The following is a 16,248-nucleotide window of genomic DNA, read 5'->3' as shown; positions in this document are numbered from 1 at the left end:
TATGATCCGTAGCTGCCTCTGGTAATTAGTGATCATTCTTTCTAACTCTTTTCTTACTGTGGGAACAGAAGTAATTCAAGGTGGTTTGTGTAGAAACGTTTTCAACCATAAATTTAAAAAAAAATTATTGGAGCATGTCATAATGTAGCGAGAGGAATTCTCTTTAGAGAATTCTTGTTTACGAAGAGAAAGACATGGGTGGGGGAGTGGACGTAATGTAATGGGGAAAAGAAGGGGTAACATGGGGCACACCCAAACCATGTGATAGAGCTTTGTCTGCTCACCGCAATGGTGGCTGTCAGGGGAACAGAGGGCAAGGTACTATAGGATTAGGAGAGATGGCGAAAGAAAGGTACATATTAGTTTGTAGGCGGTAATAAGTTGCTGCCTCTTGGGTAAACAGGGTCAGAGAAGGAGGTGGCAGTGGTATGGCGAGGTTGAACACTACGGGCTGTCTTGCCGTACCACTGCCACCCCCTTCTCTGACCCTGTCTACCCAAGAGGCAGCAACTTACCACTGCCTACAAACTAATACGTACCTTTCTTTCAACATCTCTCCTAAACCTCTGGTACCTCTCCCTTTATTCCCTTGACTGCCCTCATTGCAGTGAGCGGGCAAAGCTCTATCACATGGCTTGGCCGTGCCATGTACCCTTCTCTTTGTCCACTTCATTGATTTGGTTGGCAAAATGTAATGTGAGTCAAAGAAAAGTTATTTCATATGTAAATCAGTAAAAGCTCGATAATTCAGGAGACTTCAAAGGTGCAGCAAACCTGTTCAAGTTATTCGAGGTTTTAATTATCGAATGGCCCCCAAAAAACTGACAACTGCTTCAGTTATGGTGTACTTACTTGGGGAAAGGCTGGCCATTAGGCATCTGCTTTCGGGATGAGAAAAGCACGACGGGGACTTATTTTCACACTTTGATCCCTTGTCAACCCCTGCATCTTTTGCGGTGCAAGTGTAGTGGTGGCAGTGACCTCTCACTACGGGCCCACAAAATCTTGTTGGAAATTAAGAACGTGTAACAACTAAAGAATGTGTTACATGGAAGATGGGGAGGCAGGAAACCTGTACCATTGGGAGAACAGTTCTCTTTTCAGAAGTTTTCTGTAACGCTTCCTTTAGAGTGATTTGGAAAGTTGCCCCAAGCGTAGTGTTGTCCGTAGCTTGGGGTGTCCATCTGAATGCATATATTTTCATTCAGACCGTAATTTTATGTGGTATGTGAGCACTTGGCCCCATTGTGTAATGCAGAGGTGGTCTAACGTGTCGTTTCTCCTCCTCCTTCCGCACCCCGGTTTTTCACCCTTCTTGCTTTTTCTCTGGGCAGGCATGCGAGAAAGCTCTCGATTCAAGCAAGACCAGGAGTGGTTCCAGCAGGGCAGAATGGCCTCCTTTGGCTTCCTCAAAGAGAGGCCGGCAAACCTTCCAAACCCAGAGCCCATTAAGGCCGCTCATGACATGATGTGCTCTATGCACAATGTCCGAGCCGTGCTCCAGAGCATTACGCACAAGATCAACATGGCAAGGTGAGGAAAATCGGTGGAAATACTGTATTTGCACAATTCTATTGCACCCCCAATTGTAACGCGCAGTAATATTTACCGCCTGGAAACCATGAAAATGCCGATTCTTCCGCGCACAAGAAATAATGCAGTGAACAAGCATCTGAAAATTGCTTATAACATTTAAAAATCGGCACGCACAAACAACGACGAGACGTGGAAGGTCATTTTATGTACACGTGACCATTGCTAGTGGGAGGATCTCCCACGCGCCGTGAATCCATCTCGCAATGTCCCTGAGCGTCACTCTCTCGAGATTGCTTGAGGTCTTGCTCTCAAAGCTGGTCACTGTACGCTGCGTGCACAGTGTGCACACAATGGCACACAATCCTTTATGGCCTTATTTAAGCCATGATACCACGATTTTAAGCACACATCGAGTGGCTTGACAAACACAACTCAACCAAGAAAACAGAGGCAGCTTACTGGAAGCGTCCATGCTGGAAACTCCCGATGGCAATGTGGCTGGCCATGGTTTATTGAACTGCTCCGTTTTGGGTTCTGTAATTTTGGTTTCGGTTATGAGATTTTTCAGTTTTGTGTCCGACTGTAACACGCACATATTTTTAAGCGCTTATTTTCCTAGAAAAAGGTGCGCTTTAGAACCGTGCCAGTACGGTAGTTTGAGCTGTTTGTGCAGCAGCATTTGACAGCTGCATTTAAAGCATGCCTTCCACGTGGCTTGTCTCTCTTGTCCTACCCTTTGTTTTGTGAATATAGTATGACTTTCTTGGCAGCACACAAATTTCTTGCCAAACAAAGGTAAAGAGAGGTTTTAGCACTGATACTTCGGGTCAAACGATAAAATTAGTGGGAGGGATGCTGTCAGTAATCAGTGATGTCAGTACAGAATGTCAGCTAAATGAATATTTCAGAGTAACACATTTTGAAAATATTCCCGGCAGTTTTCTTATGCCTTCTTTGCAATAATGTTTCATATAAATGAATCTTGGAATAGCTTATTTCAATTTAACAACTGATCGGTAGACCCAGGCTTATTTCTGAAATCTGTTCAACTTGAGTTTTGTCCTGGTAACACCCTCTACAATTGGGAACTCCTGGTACAAATCCATCTGCTCCCCAGTACATTGAAAGCAGGCAAGGGGAACGGCATAATTAGGATTCACCAGCTGGATGTGAATAGTAGGAAGAGTGTGCTCAGTGTAACAGCGAGCTGGTTACCTGTGCTGATCAAACAGGTCTGCAAATTGTCCAGTGTTCATCTTGAAGAAGAGTGCGATGGAAAAGGGGCAACCCTGTAACTCTAGCAGAGGTTGTAGGACGCCTTGGAAAGCTGTGAGAGTTTGTCTTGGCAACAAGACGCGCCAGAGGAGATGCACAAAAATAGACTGCCTGGACGCGTTTGCTACTTCTTACACTTAACAGCACCACTGCAAATGAAATTTATTCTTTTTTTCTTATCTTTATGCGCTTTGTAAACAGCATTGACTGAAATGTATACCGAACCCTTTGTTGTTCCATATTTTAGTAGATAATCTATTTGGTGAACCTTCAGTGAAGTGTAGTACCGTATTCACTGGAATGTAACGCGAGGGGCGACTTTCTATACTGCCCAGTGGGACAAAATAAAACCACGAATGTAATGCGAGATAAGTGCTTGAAAAAGTACTTTTAATAGACATTATGGTTATTGCAGTCTAATCAAAGATGCTCATTCGTTGTCGTCGGAGGCCGAGTTCTCTGAAACCCAGTCTTCCTTTTCACTCGTCCTCCCAGATGATTCGGAAGCCTTTGGAGCCAGGCCCACATTTAAAAATCACCTCCCGCTGCATCCACTACTCACGTAAGGTAGATTAGTAACGTCTAGCCATCGAGCGGCCGCAAAATTTCCGATTCCTTCTGCTATCACGATAGCCTTTTTGAGGCGAGCGTCGTATCGTGCACAGCGCGTTGCCATCGTGCACAATGTGATAACAGAAGTAACCACGCTAATCCACTGCGAAAGATGCGACAAGCGCATGATCACAACGTAGTTCTGAGAGCCCATAAAAAAAAGCGCAACATTTTGACTTTGCATGGATTGGGATTTGGCTGATTTGGCTTCCCTGATGCCCGTGTTGCCAATATAACATGACTTTTGTGAATGAACGCTTAATGAATCTCTTGCATCTTTTTCTTTCCAGTGCAAAACATCATCCTGACCTTAGGCACTTCACTACACCGTGGGTGAAAAGAAATTTTGCCAGTGAAGCATTGGGGTCTCTTGGGAAGCAAGACGTTCCACCAAGCAGCTCTGGCGGGGACGTGTCAAGGCCAGGTGGAAACATGCACCTGTCGACTTATGACCATGCCTACTTTGCCCCGGAGAAGGATGAGGCGGCAGAGCTGGGCAAGGAGGCTCCGGACGTCATTATCAGCACTGGTGGCGAGAGCAGTGCAGGTGATCTTCTGGTGCAGGTAACAAGCAGTTATTGGCTTCATCTAATTCACTTGTTCTGTTTGTGTTTAGCTGCGTAAACATTTCACGTTCTTCAAACATTTCGAGACATATCCTCTTTTCTCAGTCCTATCAGTGCATCCTCACAGATGCTACCCCTGCCATTGTGTTGAAGCGCACTGCATTCAACATGTCTTTCTCTCTAGCAACTCTGCCTTTTTTTTTTCCCTTTCCTTTGTTTTTCTTTGGTGCTTCAGAAAAGAAGCTGTTTGGCTTATAGACTGCTGTGTTGATGAGCAAGTTAGCATATTCAGCATATGCTATACCCTGCTGTTATGTGTTGCTTGCTCTTGGTATTGAAGCAACTTTTATGCGCATCAAGCCATTCTTCCCATAGGCTACTAACGGCATATCCTCCATATTGTACAAATGCACTTCAAAGCAGGACTATTGAGCAAACGCCATTAAATGATATGAAAATTTTAAAAGGATTAGTCTGAAAAATGTATGCAGTTTAACCTCGATATAAACGAAGTCTGTAAAATCGGCACTTGAATTCGTTACATTGAAATTTCGTTACGTCGAAATTAGGCTCTTAACATGCAAATAAAATTCTCAAATGGTGTTGCTGGTGCGAAGCACACGTGGAAGAACTTTTATTTGTGGGTAAAGTAGTCCATCACTTTCTTTTGAATCTTCTTTGCATTCAACGACGGCATTATGCACCGTTCTTAGGCCCACAACAACCACATAGCCTCTTCCTCTCCTGTAGAGCCCGCGAAACTCCTCAGTACGTCAATCGCATCGACTACTTCAAGGGAGGTGGGGACGGCGTCACACTCATCCTGATTTTCCGTTTCACCGTCACTCTCACCTTGCAATTCTAACCACATCGTTCAGGATGAAGTCTGTGGTCACCTCTTCTGTCTCGAAGACACGGGAATCGCCAAGAAAGAAATAGTCGATCTCGACGCCCTCCGGCACAGCACCGCTGCTGCGACCCCTGAAGTGCCTGCGCCTCTGTTGTTTCAAGCGTGGACAAACCACCTTCAGGTCGAGCTGCTGCGGACGCGTCTGCTCCAAGGCCTGCTTTTCAAAAATAGTTTGTTTTCGGCGCTACTTTCCACAATGCGGACAGCATCTCGAGCGCTTGAAACACATCAACTTTCGTTGACCGTTCCAGTGGAATGTCGAGGAGCAGCTTGTCAATTAATCGTCGGCGATAGGCACATTTCAAACTGTTAATTATGCCCTGATCGAGCGGCTGGATGAGGGATGTGCAGTTGGGTGGGATAAACTTCAGTTCCACATGTGCAAGCTCGAAGTCGTCAACATGATGCGCGGAGCCGCCAGACAAGCGTCACGACTATGACGCCGCCGAGGGACAGGTTACCAGTCTCTCGAAAATGCGACAACAAACAAATACACACACGCTGCACGCTCACGTGTGCTGCACAAAAAGTAGGCATAAACTGGGTAGGGAGCTTGCATGCTGCGCCGCGGCGCCTAAACTAGGCTGATGCTCGTGCCGCCTAGTGGAGTTGTCAACACCATGTTTGCGTCTCCCGCGCACTAGTACATCAGATGGCGCAGCGTATGCCACGTCTTATCATCATTGTCATCGTCACATTTTTAAGCTTGCTCAGCTCTGCTGCACCGCTGCCAAGGTTGACCTACCTTGGCCGCCCTGCACTTGTTTTCAGGCTGCGTGCGCTTTGATGGGCGCTGGTCTCAACCGCTCAGGTTCATGGTACACCTCTGTTCAGGCATTGAGCCTTCAACTAAATTTTGTTTCGTTGAAAGTTCGACGAAATTTACTTCGTTATAGGGAGGGCTAAAAATACATTGTATTCTATGCGCCCGAAGTCACAGAAACTGAACTACTTCGTTACATCGGGGATTTCATTAAATTAAAGTTCGTTACATTGAGGTTGTACTGTATACGGAACAGCTATCGAGGAAAAGCATCCGAGTAGCCCGTACCCTGTCCAACTGCCTTGTAATTGTACATCAGTGAGGCTCAGAATGTCATTTTACATATTTTGTGGAGCCAAGACAATCTGTTGCATTGTTTACTTTTCTTTTTTTTTTTAATTTTTTTTTTACAGGACATGGCCATGGAGGCCTTTGAAGTGGGGTGCATCGAAGAAGTTGTCAACAAGGGAGAAGAACTGGATGTCATTGGTGGCGAAGAGGAAATCGTTTCGGTTGGAGCCGATGAAGACAGCAAGGGTGGCAGCAGCAGCAGCAACGTGGTCCCCGCAGGGACGTCCATGGCTTTTCCTTCGAAGAGCACGGCCGCAGCCAGGCATGCCAACGGCACAGGGGCAGGCGAGAGCAGCCTTGATGTGGAAGCATGCAAGGTGAACCTGTTGCACCATGTTCTGGACGTGCAGGATCAGCTGGAAGAAAGAATGAACGCCATGGAGGAGCAGCTCAGAGGTGAGAGCAGCAGCCACTTTTTGTTTTGGGGCACCATATTTACCGGGTGGGGGAAAAACAAAACCTGAAAGATATGCGACGGTCTAAAATTTGTGCGGACTAGGTAACCCCCGACTGCCATATAGTGTTTCTCCGTGACAAAGCTTTTCTTGTTATTTGAACGAAATACAAATATAACAAGGTTAATTCAGAAGCGCAAAAATTCTGGTACATTTGGCTCGTTTAAGAAAGTGGGATGTAGAATGTTGGTTTTGTTTACTGTTACAATTGGTTAGCTGAGTCGTACTGAATCCTGCATGCCAGGGGTTTTCGAACTGTTACCATACACTTTTGAATTACTGTCGCGATAGTGACGGTACTCTTTATCATCAGTCTGCATGCTAATCTTTAAAAGCCACATTCATGTTAGACATGAAGAGTCTTAATTTGAGATAGTCACAGCTGCTTTTTTTGAACGTTGTCACAGTTTATTTGGGTTAAAAAAAATGTTGAACCTCTCTTGCAGGCTGTGTAAGCGGTTGTAATCAATTACGTTTTCTTCGTCATGGTTGTAGCTGGCTGTAATTTTGGGAAAAAGGCTCAAGTGCAAATAATTAAAAATTTTGAATATGAATGGAATACGTTTGTTATTCTTATTTAAAAAGCTGGTACAGTAGAATCTCGATTAGAGAGAGATGTTTACAAGAGACAATCGGTTATAAGAGACACTTGAAAATAGTTTGGTTGATTTTCCTATATTTGCCATGTTAACAACATTGCATACAAGAGACATGGTTACAAGAGAGACTCTGTTACTAAGGGCAACATTTGCAGGTTCCTAAAGTAACTTCTTGTCTATTTATAAGAGACAGTGCCCAGGTACGCTCGTGCAACTCAGCTGACTGGTACCAACTCGTATGTGCGGCAGTTTAGATTCCCTTAACTAAATTGTGTTCCATATCAGTGTCCTTTTTTTTTTGTTGCAATATGTCAGGAACTGAGAAGGAGTGCCTCCTCTTGAATGGAAAGTAAAGATGTCCTTATTGTTTCAGTCACACGTCAAAATGCCCCTGTTGTTTCACTTATACAGGAATGAGGAGGCACTCCTTGGTTCCTGGCATAATGCAACGAAACAGGACACTGATATGGGACAGAATTTAGTTACGGGAATTAGATTGCCACAACTTGCGAGTTGGTAGGAATTCTTTGGTTACAAAAGACGTTGGTTATGAGAGACATCATTTTCGGGTCCCTTGAGTGTCTCTTGTAACGAGGTTTTACTGTATTTGGAATTTTCGGATACTTGAAAATTATCGAATACACCGAAAAGGTTTGAACACGTTGCGGTTTCCCCGCACTGCGCGCTTCAGTGCGATGCCTGAGCAGTGCCGGGAAGGCCCTCTTCACAAAAAGGAAGGTCCCTCTTCACAAAACGCGACGGGGCTCTTTCGGGGCTCTTTTGTGAACAGGAACCTTCACCGACAGTGTGCGCAAAGTTTAAGCACTTGGCGAAAGACATCCATTCTATAGCAGTCCATCAGATAAAATTATTGGGATGCAAATGTTTTTTTAGTATTTTTTTTTTTCAGGCTCATTTGATGGACATTTTTTTTTTTTTTGTCGTCTCTCCAAGGCCGAAGTAAGGAGAGTTTACTGTATTCAGCAGTGATATGACAGCTCCACCCGGTTTCGTGCAGGTCGTTCCTGTACAGGAAACCAGTCTACAGAATTTCATATAAAATATATACAGGTTTTTTTCACCAGAGTATACACTTTTGTGCAATTCTAGTTTAATTCTATCAGGCCCCGCCGGGGTGGCACAGTAGTTACGGCGCTCGTCTGCTGTTCCCAAGGATGCGGGATCGAATCCCGGCCTCGGCGGCTGCTTTTCGATGGAGGCGAAAAGCAAGGCACCCGTGTGCTGTGCGGTGTCAGCGCACGTTAACGAACCCCAGGTAGTCTAAATTTCCGGAGTCCTCCACTATGGCGTCTCTCATAGCCTGAGTCGCTTTGGGACGTTAAACCCCACAAAACACAAACACAATTCTATTGGCAAATACATGTCACTTCTGAAATAAACAAGACGAACAATGCTTGAATTTTTTTCCTTTTCTTTTTTTCTTTCCCAGATCAGATATTCGTTATTCAATTCAATATTCGAAGGGTTTTTTTTTTCCCTTTTTTTTTTTCGTATTCGAAAATTTCAATATTCGCACATCCCTAGTTTTAAGGTTGTTTCAAAGTGCTCAGCTAGTGCTACTGTGTGGTGCCCGAGGAGCTATTATCGGCACCGTCTGTCAATTTATAGCCAGCGACTCTGGGATAGCTCATAGAGAGCAGTAGGCGACCTCAGTTAACCCACTATGCCTAGTGCCCTGCACTTTGGACGCTGCTTTTTTGTTCGCTAAACACACAAGGCACCTTGTGCTGTGCAAGGTCAGTGCCTGTTAAAGAACCCCAGATGGTCGAAATTATCCAGAGCCCTCTAATAGGACATCCCTCGTAGCCAGAGTTGCTTGAGGACATTAAAACCGTAAACATAGTCAAAAGATTTATTATATCAAAGTTTGCACCGACCAGTCTAGATCCAAGAGGCTGTAGGCTCTTCCTATCCAGGCCTTACATTGTGTGCGTTCAAGAAGAGTCACTAGCTTTCCGTGGAGGCCTTCAGCAGCTCTAACCCCATTGATTACAGTGTGATGCATGCTGCAAAGAGTGTAAGCAATATTTGCACGTTGTCAAACAACACACATTGTAGGCCTGGCATCCTGCATTGTAGGACAATTCGAAATTCTGTACTAAGAAAAATATTCCCATCAAAAAAAGCATAGTTCTGAATTTTTGTACCGAAGCACATGTTTTATATCACAAATTAACTTGGTTTATTCTGATTCCTGAAGGTTGGGCATATTTGGGGTAGTCGTTCACTTGTTGCTTGAGGAACATGCACTGCAAGTGGAATGTGCAGCAACCATGGTAGCTAATTGACTTTGCAGGCGGGCTCTGCATCCCCTTGACCCCCGCAAGTTACTTAACCTCATCCGCCTGCCTAACTTCCTGCTACCCCGCTATGCTTTCCTTCCCTTGGAATTCAATTTGTTACCCTTCGAGACCATCAGCTATCCTCTCTTCGCACTGCATGCCCTGCCCATGCCCAGTGCTTCTTGATTTCCACTAGAATGTAACTTGAGTTATTAAGGTGAAAGCCTTTCTGGGCTCATGGAATGAAATCCTGTGCACGAGAGTTCTGCGAGAGATCTGTCATACATCGCGAGATTCCGTGAGATGTGTTCTTGTCTGGCGTTCCCGCCATCTGCAATCCCACACTTGAATGCGTGCCAAGGAACGCCACGCGACAGGAGCGGTGGTGTACCGTCCAGTCTCACACTTGCCGGAGAAAGTATGACAGATACTGCACTTTTCCTTTCCTGTCACTGAGACGTCGAAGAGACCCTCTAATTTTTATTTCTAACGCACTCTGCATGCTTCCCATCTCTTAATGTGACATACTAGTATAAAAGATAGTAGCATACTCTGTGGCATACTAGAGCTGAAACTTACTTTAACGAAGTTGAGAGACCCATGAACTATTTCGTCAAATCGGAAGCTTCATTCAGTTGAGGGAAACATTTCTCGGTCACTTAATTCGTTACCTTTGATTTTCTGATGTAGCGCACCCAGAAAGCCACTGCGGCATCATAGTGGCCAAGCTTAATTTGCGCTGAAAATTAAATTGTGGCCCGAGGAAACAGCTGATACCACTAGCGCGTTATGAGAAGAAACATTAAAAATTGTTGCGTCAACAAGAGTGCCAGGGGACTACTAGCTTATCTTCCAGCAAACAAGTCGGCGATTTTTGCTTTCATGCATTTTGTAAGTAATGACCGCATGGATTCCTCTCAGATTTAAAGTGGGTCCAGCACATCTTTGATCCCCTCATGTGTTCCGGCAAACTGCCACAGTAGATAAAAGTGTGCACCTCTTCACCCGCCATCTGGTGACTGTAATTCAAAATTATAAATCTCGCTTTGCACAGCACAGTTTAGTAAAAGTGGGACAAAGGCGCTCGACAAATTTACTGCTGGCTCATAATAAATGTTTGTACGTTGTGTAGAAATTGACATGTTTTCACCTTCATTTTTCAAAAAAAGGTCGTTGAAGTGGGGCAGGTCACGAAGCAGGTTTCGTTGCTTTGATTTAGTCAAAGCAGTAGAGCCTATGGGTGTCTGAGAGGGATTCGGAACAGTTTAATTAAATCTAGAGTTTCTGTAAGTTGGGTTTTATTCGATCGAGTTTTTACTGTAGTTGAAAACAGCTGGCTCAGGATACAATTTGTTGTGGTTTGCACGTTTGTAATTAGTTTGGTACAGCAAAAGCTGCAAGCACTGCGGAGCTGCAGGATAGACACAAGAAGGAAAGGCAGAAGTATATGTTATTCTGATAAACCAGCCCGCATGATGATAATGTTGCACACTTATTCTGCCGTGCAACTCCATAGTTCATGCATTCTCACGCAGTTTGTTACGTCCCTTTCTACATAGTGCTTGAGCACGAAAGCTCCATCAATGGCACAGATTCAAGCCTCACAGAAGAAGAGGACATGCTGCGGCTGAAGTTGTCTCTCAAAGGCCTCATGCGAGACTTGAATGCAGTGCATCGGCTGACCTTGTTTCGGTGACATTGACTTTTGCAGCCAAGGAGCTGAGTTTGTGTACATAGTTGATAAGTGTTATGTGTGGTTTTGTATGTAATTTCACCTGCTGTATATATTTTGCCATTTGCTTTCATGCGCCTGTAGTATTACCTCCTACGTCATAATAGCACTTGTACATGTTTGTTGGAGGAAAAACTAGTGTAAATGGTGTGAAATATTCTGTTGCAAAAAAAAAATAGTTATGTTAATGAGTGAACTGCTAGGTATAAGTGAGAAACATGAGCATCATTGTTATCTTGTACAGGCCTATTATTTTTGTGTTCATTTTTCTTTCTCTTTTTTTTCATAAATAGTATTTTTTATGTTCAGCTGCAAAATTTTGAACATTACTAGAGAACTATTTAGGCAGTTGAATTAAGTTAAAAGTGATAAAAATAGGAAGAGCAGTGAGTGAGTAAAATTAGATCAGCGCTGAAGAGCTATAAATATTCATCCCAGCAGGTAATACTCTGCACAGTAACAATATAAACTGCGTAGTTACATAATAGAAGCTTGCATCTCAATGAAAGCTGTTAGTTTGCATGGCAAAATTGAATTGCATTGTGGCTTAGCAAAGAGCTTGCATCATGACCGTGCAGTATATTTTCTTACTGCAGTGCTTTCATTTTCTGTACTTAAAGGTGTAATCAATCTTAAACTGGTTATTTTTTGCGAAGTGTATTGTTGAAATTCCCGAATATGCCAGTAAACAAAACACTGCAGGTGGAGCACTGCTACAGAAATGCCTTCCCTGCAGTGCATCATTTGGTGTCATAGAAAGGCTCAGCATATTACACTGAAAACACAGCTAAATAAATAATGTGGTTTAAGCATAGAAGGAGCTGCCATTTGTGAAAGTACAGAAGCTTTTTTGGTAGACAAGTAGATCCTAAAGACAAAAATAGACAAGGTTTAATTTTGCTTACACCGATTAAGAGGTGCAAAAATACTTTTTGACATTGTTTTGCGTGGCGGTTTAGCATTGAGAAACCGCCATAGCGATGTCAGTGCATGTGAAAGTACAGTTAAATTTCATTACAAGACACACTGTTACAAGAGACACTCGGTTATAAGAGACATATGAAACTGGTTTGGTTGGTTTTCCTATGTCTGCCATGTTAACAGCATTGCATACAAGAGACATGGTTACAAGAGACACTCGGTTACTGGGCAATCAGGTTCCTGGAGTAAATTCTTCACTATTTAGAAGAGACACAACCCAAGTGTGATCATGAAATGGAGCTGAAGCGTACCAACTCGTACATGATGCACTTCAGATTCCTGTTAGCTAAATTCTGTTCCACATCAAAATCTTTTTTGTTTATGTCAGGAACTGAGGAGTGCTTCCCCATGATTGGAAAGTCAAAACGAGCCCACTGTTTCAGCCACTGGTATCGCATTACTGTCACCTATGAAGCAAATCAAAATGCATGAATGACATCCAGCATTTTTAACTCCTCGCTGTTAAAATTTGATCACAAGATGAAAGCTTACAATCCTGATGTCTACTAGTATGAATAACGTCTTTAAGCTTTCCTGAACAATTTCCTGTTAATGCATGTGAATGCATTTATATGCTGATGTGCAGTAAACTGATCAGCACAGTGCTTTTAGAATTTTTGGTTACAAGAGACCTTGCTTACAAGAGATCTTTTTCGGGTCCCTTGAGTGTCTCTTGTTACGAGGTTTTACTGTATCTAGGTGGTGGAAATTATTCAGTTGGCGGTACTTCTTTCAGTCCCACCTTCTTCCCTTAATGTGTGACGTGGCTCAGTGAGAAGTGTGAAAGATATTGCGCCTTTCCTTTCCTGTACATCGATTTGCAATTTACGCAGACTAACGTGCCCGTTTGCTGTGTGATGTCGGTGCAAGTTAAAGAAAATTCCCGGAGCCCTCGATTACGGCGTCTATCATGGCCTTGAGTCATTTTGGGACGGTAGACCCTATAATCTAAGCTAAAAGTGTTAAATTGGTTTGATTTTAGGGAACGAAAAGTGCGGTATCTGCTCCTCAGTGGGCACCTTTGCGAAGCGGACTTCGACAGTTTTTCTCGGCTCTAAACCTCCAAACTAGTGTTTGCACACTAAAACAGCTACTATGACACGTTGTGAGGCCTGTGGTATATACTAGCTACCCCTTTTGTTTTTTAAGGCGAAAGTCTTTAATGCCTCGTGCGGTGTCCGGTGTCCTATCCCACTATAACTAGCTGTCAATCACCCTGACTTAGCCACGCTAAGCACGTGTGAAGCTTGCCTTAGTTCTCCTTGCAAAGCTTCATGCCCAGTGTTGCTGAATCGTTGGAAATGCAAACTACTAAGGAAAAAGGGAAATTTTATTTTCAGCCCATTGAGAATGCGGGAAATTTCTGCTGTCTCTGGAAACTGCTGTTCCATATATGTTTCCTCGGGAAGATATGCAGACTTTTAATGAAAACACTGAGCTGACCTTTTAGGGGAGTAGAATTTTGGCCTGTCTTCACATTCCTGCCTCGCCTTGGTTGCAAAGCCAATGCGCGCATGGCACACTGCACAAGTGCCCAGAATGTGGCATTGCGGATTCACTTTTAGGAAGGTCGAATGGGGACAGTTTCATTTTCTCATAGTCAAGTGTGTCATACCTTCCTGTACACACTGATTCCCGAAATGCATTCTGAAAAATTCCAAACAACTTTCTGCCGCTCTGCAGCCAAAGCCAGGGAGGAGACAGATTTTTGCCCTTGTGTCGCGGACACGATCAGGGGTGCGGAGGGGAAAAAGGATAAGTTAGAGAAATTCTACGAGGTCGCTAGGGGGAGGGATTAGCGCAGGCCACTTTGGAAACTCTTTGGCTATTGTCGGTCTGCACAGATAGCTTCGCAAAGGCACCATGAAGAACTCAAGCTTTCCCCTCATTGCACTTCAGTGTTTCAAAGTGCCCCCTGGAATTTTTTTCTGAAATTCAGGGAGATAAGAATTGGGCAATATTATTTATGATGTCAAAATTGGGCAGACATTTTGGTAATTCTACTAAGTGTTTATTAATTGTTTGTTTGTTTTTTCAGGTCATTGTTTGCATAAAAGACGATTTGCTCTAAGTGCACATTTTGTACAAGACATCCTCACCTTGAGGGAAGCAAGGAGGGAATGGAGTAAGGAGGGAGGGACATCATAGTGGAGGGCTCGATTAATTTTGTTTGTGTCAAACTCATAAACATGCACTGACATTGCATAGCATACAAGCATTGTTTTTCATTTCACCTCCATTGCAATGCAATCAAATGCGCCTTGATTTATCACAGCGCGTTGGGCTCTGCATCTAAACGACCTAACCTCTTAATTGCCATGGTAGGATACTTGGATGCTGTGAAAACATGTTTTTTTACTCTGGAGCATGGGAATAGTGTATTGTGTTCAGCAATTATTTTTCACATATTCCTTCATGCTAAGAAATCTTGCAGAAGGGCCAGAAATATCATTTTGGATAACATTATGTGCAAAATGTGTGGGACGCTTTCTTGAAACTCTGTTATTACTTTGTTTCCGGTGTATTATGATTTCCCCAGTGCTTCTGTAGGACTGCGATTCTTCTGTAAATAGATGTAAGGTTTAATTCTGTTAGACCTGAAAGCAGTTTACTCTATTGCCTTCAGTGTACAAGTGTAGGTGCAAGAGCATGTCATTTGTGCATTTCCATTATCATATTCAAATGTATATTACTGCCTAGATAAAAAGATGTTTGAACGCTGACATATTGGCAAGTGGTGTCTGTTTTTGCATTTCCAGGTCTGCTGTGGCTGTGCAGCCTATCAAATTTTAACATACGGAATAGTGTTCCCACATTTCATTCACGCTTGTAATTACATGAAACATACCTTGTGTTGCTGTTTGTCTACCAGCCATGTTCTCTGCGAGTTCTGCTTGCTGGAGCATGTCTGCGGTTGTAAATTATTTTTGCGAAGAGGCATTTTTCATATACGTTGGCACATAATTTGCATGATCACATGATCCCTTGTGCTGTATTCACATCTTATTTTTCATCGTAGTATTTGGAACGACTAGCATAGTAGCTTAAAAGGCATTCTTTCAAGAATATTGCATCACAGTGTTGGTACGCTGTAGTCTCAGTGTCTTAAATGCATTTACTTTTCTCGTGCAAAGCGCTCGAGCATCTCTGTGGCCATCGTTCATCTTTAAGAAAAGAAAAACCTGCAAACGATGTTTTGCCACTTTGCTTTTGGCATTAAAATATATTTTGCTTGATATTTCTTCAAGAAATAATTGTGGATATAACCATTTTAAGGAATATTTGTTGCAAGTCTATAAGGGTGATTTTACATGAGTTAATGTGTTATATCATGGAGTACACTGATGTACCGCAAAACATTAAAAAGTTTCAATGAAAGTGAATAGCAACATTTTTGGTGTGAAGTGAATCCAAATAATAAAAACATACATGCAAATCGAGTATTTTTGAAATGCTGCCAAATTATAATGAAGTCCATGAAACTGCCAGAAAAGCAGTACATTATGTGCACGAAGAGGAAATTTTCGGGTGCAAAGTGAATGCGAACAATAGGTCGCATACGCAGTATGCTTTCCTTATTTTGGTCTTCAAGGGACTAGGAAAAACGCTTGAGAATGTCAAAAACCATACATCAAAATTTTTTGTTATCACACTTTGTGATGGTTTCTGCACTTGAAATGGAATTAAAGAACGACAGATTTTCCAGGTTTCGTGAATTGCTTTATGCACACTGTCGGGAGTGTGAAGGAGAAGTGCTTCAAAAATCTTAAAAGCTCCTTCCAACCTCATCACAGTGTGATGCAGTAAAAGTGGTGCCTCTTCAAGAAAACTGCACTGTTGCTTTTTCAGGATGCTGCACTGGACAGCCCACGCGGCGAAGCTAGCAGTGCTGTGAAACTGTGCGTCCAGCGTAGAAGTAGTTGATGCGTGCCAGGTGTACATGCGTAGGCGTTAGAACAATGCGGCGCCATTCCGAAATCTGAAAAGAAAAAAAAAAAAAACACGCAACAAGTAGTAGTAGCAAAAACATTTATTTTAACAGAGGAGTTCGGGGCGCGCAGGCCCCTGGGCCCCCGCACGGCCCCACTACACTCAAACCTTCATGTTCCTACGGTTCATGACGTCGGCAGCTCGGTCTGTGGCGGTCTTTTGCCGGACCGAGTCC

General features: G+C 43.3%; 1 protein-coding gene across 5 annotated transcripts in view; it reads left to right on the top strand.

The window, feature by feature from the left end:
- The window catches only part of LOC146199535 (PHD finger protein 20-like protein 1), a 43,360-nt gene extending 27,572 nt beyond the window's left edge, over window positions 1-15,788 (top strand). For all 5 annotated transcript variants that reach the window (XM_084595045.1, XM_084595044.1, XM_084595042.1 and 2 more), the window contains 4 exons: window positions 1,335-1,533; window positions 3,714-3,987; window positions 6,076-6,409; window positions 10,930-15,788. In XM_084595045.1, coding sequence (XP_084451171.1) covers window positions 1,335-1,533; window positions 3,714-3,987; window positions 6,076-6,409; window positions 10,930-11,066 — 944 coding nt within the window. In that variant the 3' untranslated portion in view covers window positions 11,067-15,788. The remainder of the gene's footprint in view (window positions 1-1,334; window positions 1,534-3,713; window positions 3,988-6,075; window positions 6,410-10,929) is intronic.
- The last annotated feature ends 460 nt before the right edge of the window (window positions 15,789-16,248 follow it).

Source organism: Amblyomma maculatum, chromosome 2 (assembly GCF_055883805.1).
Source record: "Amblyomma maculatum isolate TAMU_Amacu chromosome 2, ASM5588380v1, whole genome shotgun sequence".
NCBI classification, from domain to species: domain Eukaryota; kingdom Metazoa; phylum Arthropoda; class Arachnida; order Ixodida; family Ixodidae; genus Amblyomma; species Amblyomma maculatum.
The sequence above is the reverse complement of the archived record's forward strand: the minus strand, read 5'-3'. Positions and strand labels throughout refer to the sequence as shown.